The 19317-nt window shown below is 44.6% G+C and overlaps 1 protein-coding gene across 4 annotated transcripts in view; it reads right to left on the bottom strand.

The window, feature by feature from the left end:
- Positions 1-19317, bottom strand: part of PHKB (phosphorylase kinase regulatory subunit beta) — a 220019-nt gene that overhangs the window by 118926 nt on the left and 81776 nt on the right. For all 4 annotated transcript variants that reach the window (XM_060253754.1, XM_060253753.1, XM_060253751.1 and 1 more), the window contains one exon: positions 14124-14239. In XM_060253754.1, coding sequence (XP_060109737.1) covers positions 14124-14239 — 116 coding nt within the window. The remainder of the gene's footprint in view (positions 1-14123; positions 14240-19317) is intronic.

Here is a 19317-nt window from a genome sequence, read left to right as displayed (position 1 = left end):
TTTCTGCCAAGGGCCATATGGATATTTATAACATCATTCGCGGGCCATAAAAAACTATCACCTTAAAAAACAGTGCGCAGCCGAGGGAGAATAATTCAGGCTAGCAAAATTAATGCAAATAATTGTTTTTCTATTTTGAAGTCATGTGGGGAAAGTCTAATCTGGCACACACACACACACGGCCTGCTGCCCTAGGCAAATGCAGAGGTCCAGGGCTTTTTTGCAGAAAAAGCCCAGCAGGAACTCAGTAGCATATTAGACCACATCCCCTAATATTAGCATATTAGGCCACACCATCTGGGATAATCAAGTGCAAACTGAACTGTGACAGTAACTTTTCCAGGCCCTGCAGTAATTCTGGCCAGTCGGCCACGCCCCAGGGAGGCTGCTGCACAGTACATCTAGACCCTATAATCCCTGCCTGGCCCTGGGGAGGTTGCTGCACAGTGTAGCAGGGCCCCACGATCCTCGCTGGCCAGCCAGGCCCCAGGGAGGCTATCACATGGCTCAGTTTGGCCCAGCAATCTCCGAGGGCCACACCAAGTGACCTCGAGGGCTGTATACGGCCCTCGGGACAGAGGTTCCTCACCCCGTCTTAAACTAAACAGGGCACAAAATGCATCTGAGTTACTGCATTTGTTCCAGCCATTTCAGAACAGAGCTAGTCACCTGTTCTCTCAGAACAATGAAGTTGGCAAGGAAAAAAAAAAGCCAGGCCATTTAAGTTCATGGCTTCACTGGGTGTTCATGCATTAGTTAAAAGCTTAGTTAACCATACAAGGTTAACAAACTAGATCATTACATAAGGCCATGCAAAGCCCTACACGGCTTAAAACTAGGGTTGCCAGCTATGGGTTGGAAAATTCCTGGAGATTTCTTGGGGGGGGGGGTGGAAGCTGGGGATGGCATGCTTTGGGATGGGGGAGGGACCTCAGCAAGGCATAACACAGGGGTAGCCAAACTTGCTTAAAGTAACAGCCACACAGAATGAACATCAGATGTTTGAGAGTTGCAAGGCCTGAATATCAAGGGAGGGAGGGAGGCAGGGAGGAAGGAAGATGGGGTGGAGGGAGATGGAAAGAAAGCAACTTTAAATGCATTCTCCAAGCTGCCGGCTGGCTTAGCGTGGAGAAGTGATTTAAAGAGAGAAATGCCTTCTCCAAACCAGCTCAATGGAGTGGGGGGGGGGGGCTTCGAGAGCTACGCAATATGTATGGAAGAGTCACGTGTGGCTCCCTGGCATAGCCAGACAGCCCACTTGCCAAAGCAGCCATATTTTTTCTCCAGGGAAATTTATTTCTGCTGTCTGCAGACCAGCTGTAATAGGAGATTGCAAGCCCCCACCTGGAGGCTGACAAACCAACCTGGGACCGGGATATTTGAAGGAGCATCTTTTCCTGCATTTTCCTACCTGGGAAATAAGATCACATGGTGAAGCCCTCCTGACTGTCCCTTCAGTCAAAGAAGCTAATTTGGTGGGTACACGAGAGGGCCTTTTCAGCAGCAGCACCATGATTATGCATAAACTTCCTCCAGGAGGTGTGCCTGGCCTGTTCACTTGCAATCTTTAGGAGGCGGCCGATTCATCTTTAGGACTGCACTTGATTCACTTGGTGGCAGCCTTAAACCGTGGTTTTAAATTCTGGTTCTTACAATTGATTTTACATTTATATTGTAAGCCGCCTTGAGTTCTACAAAGTGGAAAGGTGGCTAACAAATGTTTGAAATAAATAAACATAGTTCTAAAATTTAATGCAAAGGGATATAACTTTTGCACTGAGGTGCTGCAAAGTGCGTAGTCATAGGTTGTTCCATGTACTTCATGGAGTTCTCAGGTAGAGAGGAAGTCACTGCCTCAAAGCATTTGCAATGCTCACAGTAACTGATGCGGAAAAAAGGCGTAGGGGAGGCGTCTGTTGTGAGTAACAGAGGCAGATGTTTCACAATCACACATCAGCAAACAGGCAACCTGAAAATATTTGGCACAATGAGGTGAGGGAAGCATCTAGTCAAACTGGTCAAACTTTAAAACCCAGTCACAGAAGGGCCTTATACAGTGACAGCAACAGGAAGACAGCATTAGTTTAGTTTTATTTCAGCTGAGGGTGATAACCAAAAGGTTAAGCCAAAGGTTCTGTGGAAAAAGTGGACTTTAAAAGAAAGAGATGGCAGCGTGCAGCGTTTCTGGGAAGCAGTTCTGGGCAAAAAGCACTAAGTTAATTAAGGGTGACTATAGTTAACGTAAGAATATAAGACATGCCACGTTGGATCAGGCCAATGGCCCATCCAGTCCAACACTCTGTGTCACACAGTGGCCAGAAAAACCAGGTGCCATCAGGCAGTCCACCAGTGGGGCCAGGACACTAGAAGCCCTCCCTCTGTTCCCCGCCCCCCACAAGCAGCAAGAATACAGAGCATCACTTGCCCCAGAAATAGTGTTCCATGCATACCTAGTGGCTAATAGCCACTGATGGACCTCTGCTCCATATGTTTATCCAATCCCCTCTTGAAGCTGTCTATGCTTGTAGCTGCCGCCACCTCCTGTGGCAGCGAATTCCACGTGCTAATCACTCTTAGGGTGAAGAAGTACTTCCTTTTATCTGTTCTAACCTGACTGCTGAGCAATTTCATAGAGTGCCCATGAGTTCTTGTATTGTGAGAAAGGGAGAAAAATGCTTCTTTTTCTTCCTTCTCTATCCCTTGCATAATCTTGTAAACATCTATCATGTCACCCCTCAGTTGCCATTTCTCCAAACTAAAGAGCCCCAAGCGCTTTAACCTTTCTTCAGAGGGAAAGGGTTCCAACCCTTTAATCATTCTAGCTGCCCTTTTCTGCACTTTTTTCAATGCTACAATATCATTTTTGAGGTGTGGTGACCAGAATTGTACACAGTACTCCAAATGAGGCTGCACAAGGGAATGAAACCTTGACAACGAAAGATAACTTTGAAGAGAGTACAAACAGTGTTCTGTGCAAGCAGGGCCTATCTTATCAGGGAAAGTTATGTTCACAGCCTTATAACTCATGGAGAACTTTAGCAAACAGATGAGAATCGAGCACTTCGCTCAAAACAAAGCTCTGTCTGTACAACAGAGCTGCTGCCTCCACTCCACAGTGAATGGATTAGGTGCACAGCACTCCCTTGCACCATCATGGCAACCCACACGCCATCCTGTTTTTCTGGCCTCTGTTTTCTACAGTGCAAACAGGAAAGGGAGTTGAGAAGGAAGAGGAAAGGGATTAAATGCCCGTCTCACTCCCTTCAAACTCCTTGGAGCCATGGAATATACCTTGCTTCAAAAGACTCCTTAGGATAGTTTCTAGAGTAAGCAGCCTAGATGTCAAGGCATTTTTGATCAACACGTCCCTGAGACCTATAAAAAATACCTATTTTGTGAACAGAATATTGCCCCAGCCCCCAGTTAAATACTCCTCCATGAAGAACAGTGGGTGGGTGCATGATTCATCTGAGCTTGCTCTCATTCAGCATGCTTATTCTCAGATTATCAGTTAATTACTCAGATAGTAGCTGCGTAATTACTCAGTAACTGTTAATACCTTTTGTTATTCTGATATTCGAAGGGAAAGAGACCAGAAAAGACGACAAATTACTTATTGAATTGGGCAGAATGATCTTCCAGCATCTATGGGCCGCTGCCATTCTTCCACTCACTTATGTCATTCTTCCACTCAGCACAGCCACCTGCTTTGGGCTGGATCCTCAGCAAACAGAGAACTTTTCTGCCTGATTACAGCCCATGGATTGCCATGAAAGGCTGCTCATAAGTTCAGGGGACCCTGAAGAATAACATGGGGTAGCGATGGTCCTGCAGCAGGAAGGGGATGTGGGTGGAAATGTACAATTTAATCTGGATCTGATCCATTGCCTCCTAGACTGGCTGTGCCTGTCAAGTTCCCAAATTCCTTCAATAAAGATGACTCTCCATATGTGTGGATAAGTGTTTATTGTAAGGCAGGATACATTGGCACTGATAGACAGTCAGTGTCAAAAGTGGCACAGAGTAACACAGGCTCAGGTTATATAGTCTTACAAGGGTCGTTAGAAGCGCACCTTAATATAGGGCACAGAAACAGTTCAAATCTAGTGGCTACAAATCACACACACACACTCTCTACCAAGCTTTCTACGAAACATCCCAAGCAGGGAATTATGACCTTGGTACCGAGCAGTGTTCCCGCTGAGTTAGTGTGAGCTAGCTCACAATTTTTTAACCTCCAGCTCACACATTTTTGTCTCAACTCAGGAAAAATGGCCCCAGAGCAGACTAATTTACGCAGTAGCTCACATCTTTTAATGCCAGCAGCTCACAACTCTAATGCCAGTAGCTCACAAAGTAGAATTTTTGCTCACAAGGCTCCACATCTTAGAGGAAACATTGGTACCAAGTAGGTTCCCAGCGCCTAGGAGGCAAGCGGATTAACTTTCATTTCTGCAATAGTGTAAGCATTCTACTCATACATTCCACAGGCTACATCAAAGAGATACAGCAAATAGTAAGGAACTTGACAGTGTCCTTCCAATGGAGGATGGTTTAGCGCCATGATATAAAATGGCCATGCGAACAGATGGCACGGTGCCATGATACCGCCAAATTACATAAACAGAGCCTGCAATCTACGCAGAGACAATGTCCTTAAATGTTGGTCTCTGCATTTCACAACGTGCGCTAGTTCAGACAGGAAGCGCTAAATCCTTACCCAAAATAACTTCTCTTCTCCTTGCGCACAGAACTGCAGGTACTTGCCGATACTAAATGTGAGGCGGAACAACCAATCAAGTTCAAATGTAAATACAACCTTAGCTGGGCAACTCTGCCAGAATCACATGGAAGATGCTCCAAGCAGAATGGAAACAAGAACAAGAGACTGGCTGCTCCGTGTGTGGTATATTTATTATAAATATAGCTTCCTGTTGGAACATTTTCATTAACAGCTTACCGTGAAACACTGATTTTAGACTGCTTCTTTATTTCTAACCATTGTACCAACAGGTTTCAAAGCCTTTCAGGAGCTGTGCCAAGGGGGTAAACAAAAGCGTGTGGGATTTAATTCTAATTGGTTCAACAAGGAAAAGCTGATTAGGTTGGCTACAAAACTCTGCCCGTAGCAGATGCCATGAGAGATGGTGGTGAAATCCCACAATTCCGCCACCTTCTGCTGACAGAAAGTCCAAGATCTTGTGAAGACGTATTAAAGTAACCATGATTGACAGGTCTGATGGTATACCATCTTCAGTGCCAAGCCTCTAAAGCCGTAATGGATGAGCAATCTTTTTAGTGAAACATGCAGCAAGTCCATAATAAGAGACAGTATACTTTGAGGCACACTATAGAACACAATACATTATTTACTAGGGATGGGCATGAACCAATTCACGAGCCAAAATTTGGCACAAACTTGGCTCAGTTCAGAGCCTTCAAACCAATGTTCAGGGAAAGCACTTACCCTGAACATTTCCCGGACTTTTGTCCAGTTTGGGCCATTTAACCCAACAGCTAAGCAGCACAGGTCTGCAGCTGACCTGTTAGGTTTAAATGACTGCGAGCCATTTCACTGGTTGGTTTCACTCCCCCCCCCCCCCGCTTTGAAGCAGGAAGCAGGAAGAAGCAAAATGGACCACCATTACAGCCATTACAGCCTAGCAGCTGAGGGCCACACCCGCCCCGCTGTTAGATTTAAATGGTTGCAAGCCATTTAAAGGGGGATCTATACTGGCCAGGGATCTGCAAGTCACTTAAAGAGGGAACTTACCGGTAACTGCCTAGTTCGGGGCATTTTTGGCTCAGTTTAGCTCAGGGTTCAGTTCAGGGAGATGCCCGAACCAGAATTTTTTGGTTCGTGCCCATCTCTATTATTTACTCCCTATATTGTTATAGCCTTTCACCACTTTAAGTTTAGAAAACAAATGAAAGAACCAACTGCAAGAATTAAAACGGCTTCAAACTGTAAGATACAAGCAGTGCCACAAAACGTATAAAGAACAATTTAACTCAGTGGGAAGAAAACCCACAACCCTTTGAATGGACTGGACAAATGAAAGTGTCTTAACCAGCCTTTGAGAGACTCTTTAGGTGAAGGGCTACAGGCGAAGCTCTTAGGAAAATGGGGGTTCCAGACTTTCAGGGGTCCTGCCAAACAAGCCCTGCTCCTGGCAGAAGAGAATCTGGAAAAGATGGAGCCAGGAGCCAGGCTTTGTTGATGCTTGAGGGAGGGAAAAACATATCGGAAGATGCTTCCAGGTCTCTTTGCCTCTAGCCTCTCACGCAAGGAAGCTGCGTAGTATGAGAGAGAAGGAAAGAAAATGGGTGGATTAAGAGGGCTGGAACACCCACTCTACATGCAAAGGCTAGGGAAATGGATGTCTTTTCATAGTTTAGAAGAAAAATAACTACGGAGGACATGATTGAGGTTTATAAAAATGTGTGCATGTGTGTGTATGTCTGTGTAAAGTGATGTAAAGACACGGCTGACTCATGGAGACTCCAGCAAGGGGCTTTCAAGGCAAGTGAGAAGCAGAGGGGGCTGGCCATTGCCTTCCTCTGCAGAGTCTTCCTCGGTGGTCTCCCAGCAAGGGACTTTCAAGGCAAGTGAGGAGCAGAGATGGTTTGCCATTGCCTTCCTCTGCACAGTCTTCCTTAGTGGTCTCCCTTCCAAGAACTGACCCCACCAAAGGGCTTTCAAGGCAAGTGAGGAGCAGAGATGGTTTGCCATTGCCTTCCTCGGTGGTCTCCCATCCAAGAACTGAACCCAGAAAGGGGCTTTCAAGGCAAATGAGGAGCAGAGGTGGTTGGCCATTGCCTTCCTCTACAGCAGCGGTCCCCAACCTTTTTGGCACCAGTGACCAGTTTTGTAGTTTTGTGGAAGACAATTTTTCCATGGACCAGATTTTGGGGGGAGGGGGCATGGTTTCAAGAAGATACAATTCTGCACTCTATTTTAGTGTGGTGGTTAAGTGCATGGACTCTTATCTGGGAGAACTGGGGTTTGATTTCTCACTCCTCCACTTGCAGCTGCTGGAATGGCCTTGGGTCCGCCATAGCTCTCATGGCCCGGGGGTTGGGGACCCCTACTCTACAGAGTCTTCCTTGGTGGTCTCCCTTCCAAGTATTGATTGTTTTTATGATACTGTAAGCCGCCCTGAGTCCGCTTGCGGAGAGGGCGGGATATAAATGCAAAGTAATAAATAAATAAATAATAAATATTGTTCATGCATGGGCAGGGAGGAAGACAAGCAGAGAAGGAGATGAGCAGAGAGAGGGAGGGACAAGAAGATGATACTGGATTTATATCCCGCCCTCCACTCTGAAGCGGCTCACAATCTCCTTTACCTTCCTCTCCCACAACAGACACCCTGTGAGGTGGGTGGGGCTGGAGAGGGCTCTCACAGCAGCTGCCTTTTCAAGGACAACCCCTGCCAGAGCCATAGCTGACCCAAGGCCATGCTAGCAGGTGCAAGTGGAGGAGTGGGGAATCAAACCCAGTTCTCCCAGATAAGAATCCACACACTTAACCACTATACCAAACTGGCTCTCCTTACTCTATGGAGCTGGTGGCTGAGTGCTGTAACACACCCCCACTCCATTTTCTGAGGTTGCAAGCGCCTCCAGATCTCCATCCACATCATGACAGAAATCCCGTGGGGAGGGGAAGGCGCAAGGGGGCATCACAGATGCTTTGTGCTCTACACTAGCATGGTGTAGTGGTTAAGAGTGACAGACTCTGAGCTGGGGAGCCCGGTCTGATTCCTCACTTCTTCTCCCCATGAAACCTACTGGGTAACCTTGGATCAGCCACAGTTCTCTCAAAATTCTTGCAGCCCCACCTACCTCACAAGGTGCCTATTGTGGGGAGAGAAAGGGAAAGCAATTAAAAGCCACTTTGAGACCCCTTAAGGTAGAGAAAAGCAGAGTATAGAAACCTACTCCTTCTTTACAGGATGTTTATAACCTCCTGTTTCCAGAGGCACTTGACACTGGTGCTGTATGATGGCTGCCTTACAATGTGCAATCAACTTTCTTCTATTTCTTATAAACAAGCCATTTTCAAGCAGACTAAGAAGACAGAGACAAAGCAACTTCATGAAAACAACATTTTCTACGGGAATTACAGGTATACAGATCAATGCAAAAAGCATGAAAACCCCATCTCTTCGGTAACTGGATTAGCTGTTAATGGAGACACTCCTTTTTGAAAGAGCATAAATGAACAGGTTTTTGAGAAACAGGATTAGCCAGCTGGCACTAATCATCAACCCCACCCCCCCCCCACCCCCAAGCTTAGGGCAGCAATGCAGAAACTGTGAAGAGAAGAAAGAAGAAAAGTCATGTGACCTTCTGCCTTTCGTTTATACAGACAGCAAAACGTATACATGTAGAAATTGGTAGATGCAGATGACCACAAGCACAGATTTGTTGGAGGAGAGGCACCAATTTTGTGCCTCTACCTCCAAATACATCCCCTTCCCTGATACCCCTGGATTGATTCTCCATTCTAGCTTAAGGAGACCATTGACTTCAACAGTCCCCCAAAGGGTTCAATGGTGCTGAAAAAAATTTGGCAATCCCGAATATTTCCCAAATCTCAATATCAGAATCAGACTCTGGAATATCAGGAAATATCGATATTTTCCAGATTCAATATACTCAAATCTGAAAAATACCTTTTTGTGAGTGCACGCTTCCCTAATCTGGGTTTCTTCTTCCTGCTTAGTCTTAAGACACCGTCAAAAGCACATTATTGCTGGATCTCCATGACAAACCTGATCAACGCCTACAGCACTTTGGAAGCTAGTTAATTTTTTTCAAAATTGCAATGACCCGTCATTCCAGAATAAAGATCGCTCTTAACTTCAAGATGGCCATAATTCTTCAAGCTGTCTCCCAACCTGGCTCTTCATCCAGCAGTTCTTTGCTCACAGAAAACTGAACGTCAAACTCTTCATTCATTTAGGGCATTGATAGTTTATAGCCAGAACTAATTAAGTGATGGAAAGTAACTGTAAGAGACTATATACTGGGGTGAGGGAGGCATTTTCAGTTAGGAAACAAAGGAAGTAGATTAGAAAGCACTGTAAAAACAAACCTCAAACCGATTTCGCACTAGGGTTTGTTCCAGGTCGAGAGCTCTTTTGCTCCTGGGGTTTCGCTCTGTTTTCGCAAAAGTTGCCCCGGAGCCGCGTGTTGCCTTGCTGCTTTTCCACAGCAAGCAGAAACCACTTGTCAGAGGATCTCGCTTGCTGTGGAAAAGCTGTGGGCCAACTCGCAACTCCAGGACAACTTGTGTGAAAACGGAGAGAAGCCCCAAGAGCAAAAGGGCTCTCCACCCGGAACAAGCCTAGTGTGAAATCGGGCTCAGCTAGCAAAATGTGGATCCTGCTTTGGAAATGCTCAGAAATGCCTTATGTTCTCATTTTATAAATATCCCTGTATTCACAAACTATGCATTTCTGGGAATGGTGCTGAAGAGCATCAAAAAAAAAATCATATATAGGTGCTAGGGGGACTGAAAATTGCATTAAAAAAGCCAGCCAGGCAGATGAACAAACAAAATAACCTTAATAGGGACAGACAACATGACAGCAGTATATTAGCTGCAGAACAAAGGAGAACAAGTTAAAGATTCCGGTGCCTTTTAAGGCTTGGAGTATGAAGACGACGAGTCTCAGAAACATCCCACCCCCCTATTATGAACAACACAGATGGGAGATGTCAAAAAATGTTTTTGCAGAGGTATTCGGCAGCTGCTTGGAAACAGCTTGATCAAAATGGTTACAGGACAAATGAATATTTCAGGAGTCTGAACATAAGGGAGAAGCGTCAGATTCTGAAAAGATGTTACAAAGCTTGCTTATCGAAAGTTTTAGTGGGAAGGCTGCAGACTCTGTGCTGAAAATTCAGCAATAAAAGCCACTGGTGTGTGCAAGGAATACCATTGGGTGAAGTTCCAAAAAAAAGCTTTTCAGCCCTGTGTGAATCAGGTGCAACCCTTGAAGACATGCAAACAGCACCATCCTTATGACTATAGACCAAGTTGTTTAATTACCATCAGGGCCATAGCCAGGATTTCATATTTGGTGGGGTCCACAGGATCTGTTGTTGGGGAGGGGGCCACCTGGTTTGGTAGCCCAGGGCTCTCGGCACTGCCTTGAGTTCCACAAGCTAACCCCCCTTCATGCCTGGGCAGTCACAGCAACTCTGCTCTACCCACCCCTTTATTATGTGCCCCTCTCTCAGAGAAACAGAGACCTCTTGACTCTCCCCCGCCCTTTGCTCTGCAAGGTGTGTTAGGGAAGGGAAGAGAAAAAAAACGAAAAGACCATCAGCAATGCTACTACTTGTTCAAAGTGGTGGTGAGCAAAGGGGACAGATTGGGGCCCTCCAATGGAGGGGCCACATAGTTGGAAGGGGGGTTGGAAGGATTGGCCTGGCCCCTCCCAGGCCCCATTGTAGCTACAGGCCTGCACAGGATGTAATCATTCTGAACGGACTTCACAGGACAGTCTTACTGGCTCAGGTCAATGGTAATTTATAATCACACACAAACACACACACAAAAATTGAACTTGTGATGGGCAGGAAAGAAAACTCCAGGGATCTCCAAGGATGTCTTGCCCTGGTTCACCTGACTGAGTTATGCAATCTGAGCATCTTTCAGCTCAGCTTATGATATCCCTGGTTGTCTTGGGTGGCAAGAATCATGCCTCGATTGGCCAGTTCAAGAACAAAGGCTGGAAGAGAAGTCCAACAAGGATTCGCCTGATCTCAGCCCTTTGTTTTGACCAGTCACCCTAATTCCTGTCTTGTAGCAAGTCTATTCTCATAAGCCTCTCTACAGCTATTTCTGTGGTTATCCGTTTCTGACAGAAACTCAAAGACTGGACTGTCTTGCTGGTAGAATTGTCAACCTCCAGGTGGAGGTCTCCTGCTAGTACAACTGGTCTTCAGCCAACATTAGTTCCCCTGGAGAAACAAGCTGCTTTGGAGGGTGGATTCTATGGCTGACATCCCACCCCTCTCCGATTAGAAAGGAAAAGAAACCCCGACTCTAGGCAACACATTAATAACTCAGTCCCACGCTGCAATGTATGTCAGCCCAAGAAGTCCAAACGAAGACTCCGGGTTTTATCGACTTTGTTTCAATTATTTCAATCTTCCACAGTGGTGTGGGCTATAACAAAATTACAACACATTACTTCATGTTGATTTCATACAATGATATAAAAATTGATTAATAATATATATTAATTTTGTTAATTGTTTCAACAGGCTGACCTTCCATCAAGTAAATTCAGACATCAAATTAATTTACACTTAGGAGCTAAGTGTAAATTAATTGCAAAGGGACACACTTAGGAGCTGAGTGTAAATTAATTTGACGTCCGGATTTACTTGACTGAAGGTCAGTCTGTTGAAATAATTAATGAAATTAATATATATTATTAATCAATTTTTATATCATTGTATGAAATTAACATGAAGTAATGCATTGCAATTTTGTTATAGTCCACACCACTGTGGAAGATTGAAATAATTGAAATGAAGTAAATAAAACCCGGGGTCTGCATATGAACTACTTGGGCTGAGATACATTGCAGCGTGGGACTGAATTATTAATGTATTGTCTAGTGCCAGAGTTTCTTTCCCTTTCTAATTGTTTGTAACCTTTACTCCATATTTTGTATAGTGTATAACTTTTGGGATCATGATGCCACCCCTCCCCAAACCATGTTCTCCCCAGAATCCACCCCTAACATCTCCCAACCCAGAGCTGACCACCCTAATTCTTGACACCAGGGCTGCAGTCAGTGGATGGACCATTAGGGGCAGTGCCCCTTTTTGATTAGGGGTGCCCCTACCCCAGCCTGCTGGTCCACCCCCCCCCCCCCCCAGGAGGGCAAGGGAACCTGGCGCAACTGGTTTTGACCACACATTCCTCAGCAGTCGGTGCCTGGAAGTAACACAACAATGTCTCTGAGCAGGTTGTTGTATACTTTCCCCTCTTCTTTGGCTATGTCTGAATATCTCACACTTCGCTTGTATGGCAAAAGTACACCACCTCTCCACAGCAGAAACGGCTGGTTTATGATCTTAACACATTCCCTAAATATATCCACTGAACTCAAATGAAAGGACTACAGGCTGACAGTTTTTAAAAAGTTTTAAGATATAAGAAAACAGTGTATAGTCCTGATTTAACGTTACCCGTGTAATTTTAACACAGACCAAAGCAATGAAAGGGAACAGCTAAAATTAATATGAGTATTTCATTTTTATTGCAAGGAGAAGTTGCAAAATACCGAAAATTGCACCCACAAGCACCCACCTGACTCTCTTTATGTTCCTGCACACTGAAATAAACCCTCCAAACCAATACAGCAAAATTTTATATATAACAACTGTCATTGTGACTTCTCTTTTAGTCTACAGCATTTTGTAAGCTATTTTCCCAAGGAAATTATGGCAGTTGTCATCTTTAAAAGGCCACAGTTCTACTGACTTCATCGTTAATGGAGCACAAACAGAGATAACGTATAATTTCAGAATTTTATTTCAAAAGGGTATGTGTAATAAAAAAAGGACACCGTTACAAAGAATATTGGTACTTTAAACACCGGGAGCAGATGGACCGTGGATGTTTTATATTATCAAGGAGTCTGTAATGATTCGGCTACATGAACTATAAGGTACACCTGTTTGAACACAATTGGAATTGAAGCCTATGGACTGATCTTCAGAGTTATATTTAAAAACTATGGAGGTCACCCACGATACTTAAAATGATCACTGGGTGGGAAGTGAAGTGGCTTCAGAAAGCTCCCTTCAGCATTGTAAGAGAGAAGGAGTAATCTGTCATTTCAGAGATGGGCATTAACAAGGCAGGATATACTCTTTACACCCCTATTACGTCCAAGAGAACACAAATTATTGCATTCAAATCAGAAGCAGTGTGGAAATGAGTACTCCATACAAACGGAGAGGGGATCCAGCAATATGCGAAATGTCCTTTAATGCTACTGTTGTCGGTACGTTCTCCGCGTGGATGATGACAGCACCTGAAGCAGGCCACCTAGCAGGTAGGGTCTTCCCATACACAGAAGACTTTCCATGCATGTATAATAATTCTGCCTTTTTTACTTTTGTCATGATTAGAGTTCCCAGGTCCAACTCAATAAATATCTGGGGACTTTCGGGATGGAGCTGGGAGACTTTGGAGGTGGAGCCAGGAGCAAGGGGGTGACAAGCATGATTGAACTCTGAAGGGAGTTCTGGCAATCACATTTAAAGGGACCGCACACCTTTTAAATGCCTTCCCGCCATTTGGAATGATGACTGGGGGGGGGGGGAGGAATGTCTGCTGGGCACCTTCTTTGGAGGCTCATAGAATTGGACCCCCTAGTCCAATCTTTTTGAAGCTTGGGGGTGTTTTGAGGAGAAGCGCCAAATGTTATGCTGAAAACTTGGTGCCTCTACCTCAAAAAAACAGGCCTCCCCGGAGCCCCAGATACCCACAGATCAATTCTCCATTATACCCTATGGGTATAATACCCTTGGCAATCCTACTTGTGACTCCTAACAAGCTTCTAACTAGTTGACTCTAGTTGACCCAAAAGTACCTTAAAGATATTATGCTGCAGAAATTGTTTTGACTCTTGGCTTGGTATCAGGAGGTGTGTCCTAATCTGCAAATGAGTTCCTACTGGGCTTTTTCTACCAAAAAAGCCCTGGTTACCTGAACAGGAAACCGGAAATGAGGGGAGTTGTCGGGGAGTGCTTTTTGACAGGATTTAACTAATATTGCTGTTCTGCATAGGAGGACAATCACCATTAAATCTACCCAACCATTTACAACTTGCTCAGCGTTTTTTTTTTACTACCAGAGGCCAGTCATTTACCACCAAGGGGAAAGAAGGCAAAATACCAAATTGCTTTGCTGTATTCAACAGGTATAACATCCTCCACAAATGAATTGTCAACATGTGAAATGAAAGGATGATTTTTTTTTTAAACAGTGGATCAATTCAAAAACAGTGGATCAATTCATATATACTTTTCCCTCGAAAGGTAGTAAAGATCTCCCCAAAATCAACATTTTTCCACACTACCTTGAATGCAGTTCGGTGCTGCCATTGTTATACTTGCTTCCTCTTTCCCACACTCCAAAATCTGGGACACGGTATGCTCTTTCCACACAAAACACCAGGTTTTGGATGAAGGATACCTAAAGAAGAGGGACAGAGACAACGGAATGTCGGTGGAGAAATACAGAAAGGTTGAAACGTACCGATATTTCATCCATGTTTAAAGCTGCTGTCCTATTTTTAAACGCTCCTGTCATCTAACTCAACCATGTATTCACGTGAGCATATCAAGACACATATGACTAAACCTTAAGAAGATGCTGGGCTTTTTTATTTTTTAAACAGGAACACAGTTCTGGCTAGCTTAGCATCAGAGCGTGTGGCCTAATATGCAAATGAGTTCCTGCTGGGCCTTTTCTACAAAAAAGTCCTGTGCGAAACAATGGCGATGCCAGGGTGTGTGCCTTAATATGCAAATCAGTGCATGCTGGGCTTCTTCTACAAAAAAAGCCCTGAGAAGATGTATTTTAATTCTTTATACCAGTATTACAAATAAGTTTTCAGGTGGTGTTTGCCCGCAGCCTACTCCACTCACTGTTCTGGATGGCCCTCTTCTCTTCTCTCCTCTCCACACCCACATTTGTTTAATCTTCCCAATCTTGAGCTGCTATCTCTCAGTGCTGCTCTGACTGGCAACAGTCATCTGGTATGTCCATGCCAATCTCGCCTTCCCACAACTCTCCTGGTGGGGTTAATGTTAAGAGAAAGACAGGGAAACCCAAAACTGCTACAGTGATGCTATCTTCCCAGTCCAGGTTGGCTTCCTGCCCTGTTCTTCCCGCCCCCCCTTCTGATACTAACCAGCCACCCAGTAACTGCTGCACTGTCATTTTGCCTAGTTTTTGCTTGGTTGTAACAACAGCTTTGTGTCTGAAAGGTGTTACTGCCTCTTTCCAGGGCCTACAGATAATTATGTTTTGCGAACGATTTATTCCTAGCCAAGGGAACCAGCCTACAGCAGAAGTTTCCTAGCTGCCAGCAATGACTTCCATCTGTGCATCTGTAACCACAGGTTTAACGATGTTCCTCATAAACAGAAATGAAGAAAACTGTGCCAAACCTGACACTGTGGCAGGAGGCAGGACGCATGCAGTAGAAGAATATGGAAACTTGGCTGCCTGTGTGGAAAATATGGAAGTGGTATAAACATAGATTTTTGAAGGGAATTCCAAAGTCACCTTGGCTTTGTGGCTGCCGCTTTGATTCTCCAAGTGAACCTAGCCATTCACCACCTTTTTTCATGCCATGTGGATGAATTTTTCTTTCATTCTATATCAGCCACTGGCAATTCCTGCCCTGGGTCAATATTTTAATATGCTAAGATGGGGCACATTTACTTAAGAAGGGCTCTACTGGATGAGACCAGTGGTCCATCTAGTCCAGCAACCTGTTAGACACAGTAGCCAACCAACTGTCCGAGAGCAGGGGTGGCCAAACTTTCTTAATGTAAGAGCCCTATAGAATAAACATCAAGTGTTTGAGAGCTGCAAGACATGAATGCCAGAGGAAGGAAAGAAGGAAGAGGGAGAGGGAGGGAGGGAGGGAGGGAGGGAGGGAGGGAGGGAAGGAAGGAAGGAAGGAAGGAAGGAAGGAAGGAAGGAAGGAAGGAAGGAAGGAAGGAAGGAAGGAAGGAAGGAAGGAAGGAAGGAAGGAAGGAAGGAAGGAAGGAAGGAAGGAAGGAAGGAGGGAGGGAGGAAGATGGAAAGGGAGGAAGAGGTGGAATGAAAGCCACTTTAACTTTAAATGTATTCTCCAAGCCACTGATTTAAGTGATTTAAAGAGAGAAATGCCTTCTCCAAGCTGGCTGACAGGGTGGTGGGGGCTTCAAGAGCCACACAATATGTGTGAAGGAACCATATGTGGCTCCTGAGCCGCAGTTTGGCCATTGTTGCCCTGGAGGTCCAACGAAGGGGGCACAAAGGCTAAGGCCTTCCCCTGATGTTCACAATTAGCCTGAACTTAAAAAAAAAAAAATCCACGGCTTTCATTCCACAAATCATTTGAGGCACAGGCTTGAATCCAATACATGGGACAGTATTCAAAGGTATCCTTCCACTTGTGAAAGGAGTCCTTTCACTCACTCACAGAAAGATACCTTTGGAGCCAACCTCCAATTTTCGAATTGATCCACTGTTAATAAATATCTTGCCTCATTTTGACTTTTTTAAAAAAAATACATAAATTGCCATTTTACATGTGGAGTTTTGAAAAGGCATTTACATATGGAACATTGTGGGCACCTTACAAGTACAGGGTTTGGTACAGATTTGTTACCTGCAGGGCTTTTTTTGAGCAGGAACGCAGTTCCGGCTGGCTTGGTGTCAGGAGGTGTGTCCTAATCTGCAAATGAATTCCTACTGGGCTTTTTCTACCAAAAAAGCCCTGGTTACCTGAACAGCAAACTGGAAATAAGGGGAGGTGTGGGGGAGTGCTTTTTGACAGGATGTAACTAATATTGCTGTTCTGCATAGGAGGACAATCACCATTAAATTTACCCAACCATTTGCAACTTGCTCAGCGTTTTCTTTGACTACCAGAGGCCAGTCATTTACCACCAAGGGGAAAGAAGGCGAAATACCAAATTGCTTTGCTGTATTCAATAGGCATAACATCCTCCACAAATGAATTGTCAAAATGTGAAATGAAAGGATGATTTTTTTAAAAAGAAAGATAAAAGCTCTCAAAAGTCTTAGAGGATCAAAAGAGACTTGTCTACCTATTCAAATAATGCTCAGATCAGTTCTTAGCAGTCACCTGAAAACCTGTTAACACCACCTGGGCTGTCTCTGCAAATTGAGGTAAGAATATTTACAGGATTTTTGTAAATGCTAAAAGATACTAATGATTAAGGGAAAATAACTGTGATGCACCATGAAACATACACACTGTGCTATGCAGTTGCTATAAATATTATCATCTGATAATAACCATGGACCAATAAGCATTATTATTAATAGCCGGGGGAGGGTGGCAGTAATGCACAGGAACACAGTTCCAGCTGGCACGGGATCGGGGTGTGTGTCCTAAAATGCAAATAAGTTCCTGCTGGGCTTTTTCTACAAAAAACACTGTGTGAACCAATGGTGTCATCAGGGTGTGTGTCCTAATATGCAAATGAACTCCTGCTGGGCTTTTTCTACAAAAAACACGTTGTGAACCAATGGTGTCATCAGGGGTGTGGCCTAATATGCAAATGAATTCCTGCTGGGCTTTTTCTACAAAAAAAGCCCTGTCAATGGCCATGAAAGGCCCCCAATTTAGACTGGGGTTATGACTCAGGAAGGCATAACTCTGTTCCTTCCTCATTCCAGTGTTCCCAACCTCAAACAGTCCTCTGAAGCCACATGGAGAAAACGTTCATGTTCAAGGCAAAGAGCAGCTCTAGGGAGAGGTCTGAAGTTTGACAAATAACCCCAGGGATGGGAATGAATGAATCAGGATCCTCCATAACTGCTATTTACTAAGAAGAAACGTTTGGGGAGTTACAGCACAATCCTAAACAGAGTTACTCTAGTTGAAGTCCACTGATTCCAAAGAGATTAAAATTGGGTAAAACTGCCATTGGCAGAATCACTAGCTTGGCCCATAGATATTCAATTCTTGTTGTATGCTAAAAAACTGGCTTCACTGTTAGGATGGAAATGTCAGATTACAGCTTTATCAATATGGAAGACTTTTGCACATCTGGAATGATCAGCAAACAGGCTCAGTTTTGAGTGGTGCAAATTGGCCCGGAGTTGGATTCCCTGTACGTACGAGTGCTGCCCAGCAAACAAATAGCTACTTAATTATCAGGCCACGCACTAATCATGTAGGACCCATTTTGTAATATGAGCAGAAGTAGCATCCAGCTTGTGCACGAACTAAGAGAAACACATGTGATTTCCCTTGACCAAGAACTTGAAACAACCCAGGATACGACCCAAGAAGGCAACCGCTTCCCTAGGCGGCTCAAGCCCCCTACATTTAATGGAATGACACATCACGGATGAGATCCAAGATGTATCAGGTGTGCACATGCGTACAAGTGTGCAAAGTACAGCATCTTTCAGGGCTTGCAGGAGATTTTTTTTTTTTTTTTGCTATCTCAAGGCCTGAGGAGCAGCTGCAACCTGTGCCAACCTCTGTCTGCACCTGAGATCATTAGCTGTCTGGATTAGAAGTGACGACCATTCCACAATTCTTGTAATTGCATGGAATACCCAGCTGGCTCTTACTGCAGCAAGAAAATTTATCTATGCACTTGAGCACAAGGGTGTTAAGTTATTTTGTGTTAGGGAAGCATTAACACCTCAGCTCTGGACTAAACTTATATTCACATGTGGTGTCATGGCCACTGTTCTGAACTGAAATTGTACATAAAAGAGTAAAAATACCCACAGCCTTTTTTGGCAATAGATTTTGCCTCTTTTTGTGTGATAGGGTAGCCAGGATGACAACAACTTTACATCTGAGGATGATTTAGAAGAAGAAGAAAAAGATATTGGATTTATATCCCACCCTCCACTCCGAAGAGTCTCAGAGCGGCTCACAATCTCCTTTACCTTCCTCCCCCACAACAGACACCCTGTGAGGTAGATGAAGATATTGGATTTATATCCCGCCCTCCACTCCAAAGTCTCAGAGTGGCTCACAATCTCCTTTACCTTCCTCCCCCACAACAGACACCCTGTGAGGTGGGTGGGGCTGGAGAGGGCTCTCACAGCAGCTGCCCTTTCAAGGACAACCTCTGCCGGAGCTATGGCTGACCCAAGGCCACGCCAGCAGGTGTAAGTGGAGGAGTGGGGAATCAAACCCGGTTCTCCCAGATAAGAGTCCGCATACTTAACCACTACACTAAACTGGCTCTTTATAGTTGCACAAGAGGAATTTTCTAAATTCCTATTGCCTGAAATCGAAAAGACGACTGCTTGAAGAAGGACCGATGTTTCTAACCCTGCAGTCTGAGGTGTGTCTATTGAGAAGTAAATGCTTCGGAGCTCAGTGGGCTCAGTGTTTTGGATCGCAGCCTTCATCTAAGTCAGAGGTGGCCAAACTTGCTTAACATAAGAGCCACACAGAACAAACATCAGATGCTTGAGAGTCGCAAGACATGAATGTCAGATGTTTGAGAGCTGCAGGACACAAATGTCAAAGGAAGGGAGGCAAATAGATGGGG

This window comes from Heteronotia binoei, chromosome 14 (genome assembly GCF_032191835.1).
Source record: "Heteronotia binoei isolate CCM8104 ecotype False Entrance Well chromosome 14, APGP_CSIRO_Hbin_v1, whole genome shotgun sequence".
NCBI lineage: Eukaryota > Metazoa > Chordata > Lepidosauria > Squamata > Gekkonidae > Heteronotia > Heteronotia binoei.
Note: the sequence above shows the minus strand (reverse complement) of the source record. Positions and strands in the feature narration are given on the sequence as shown.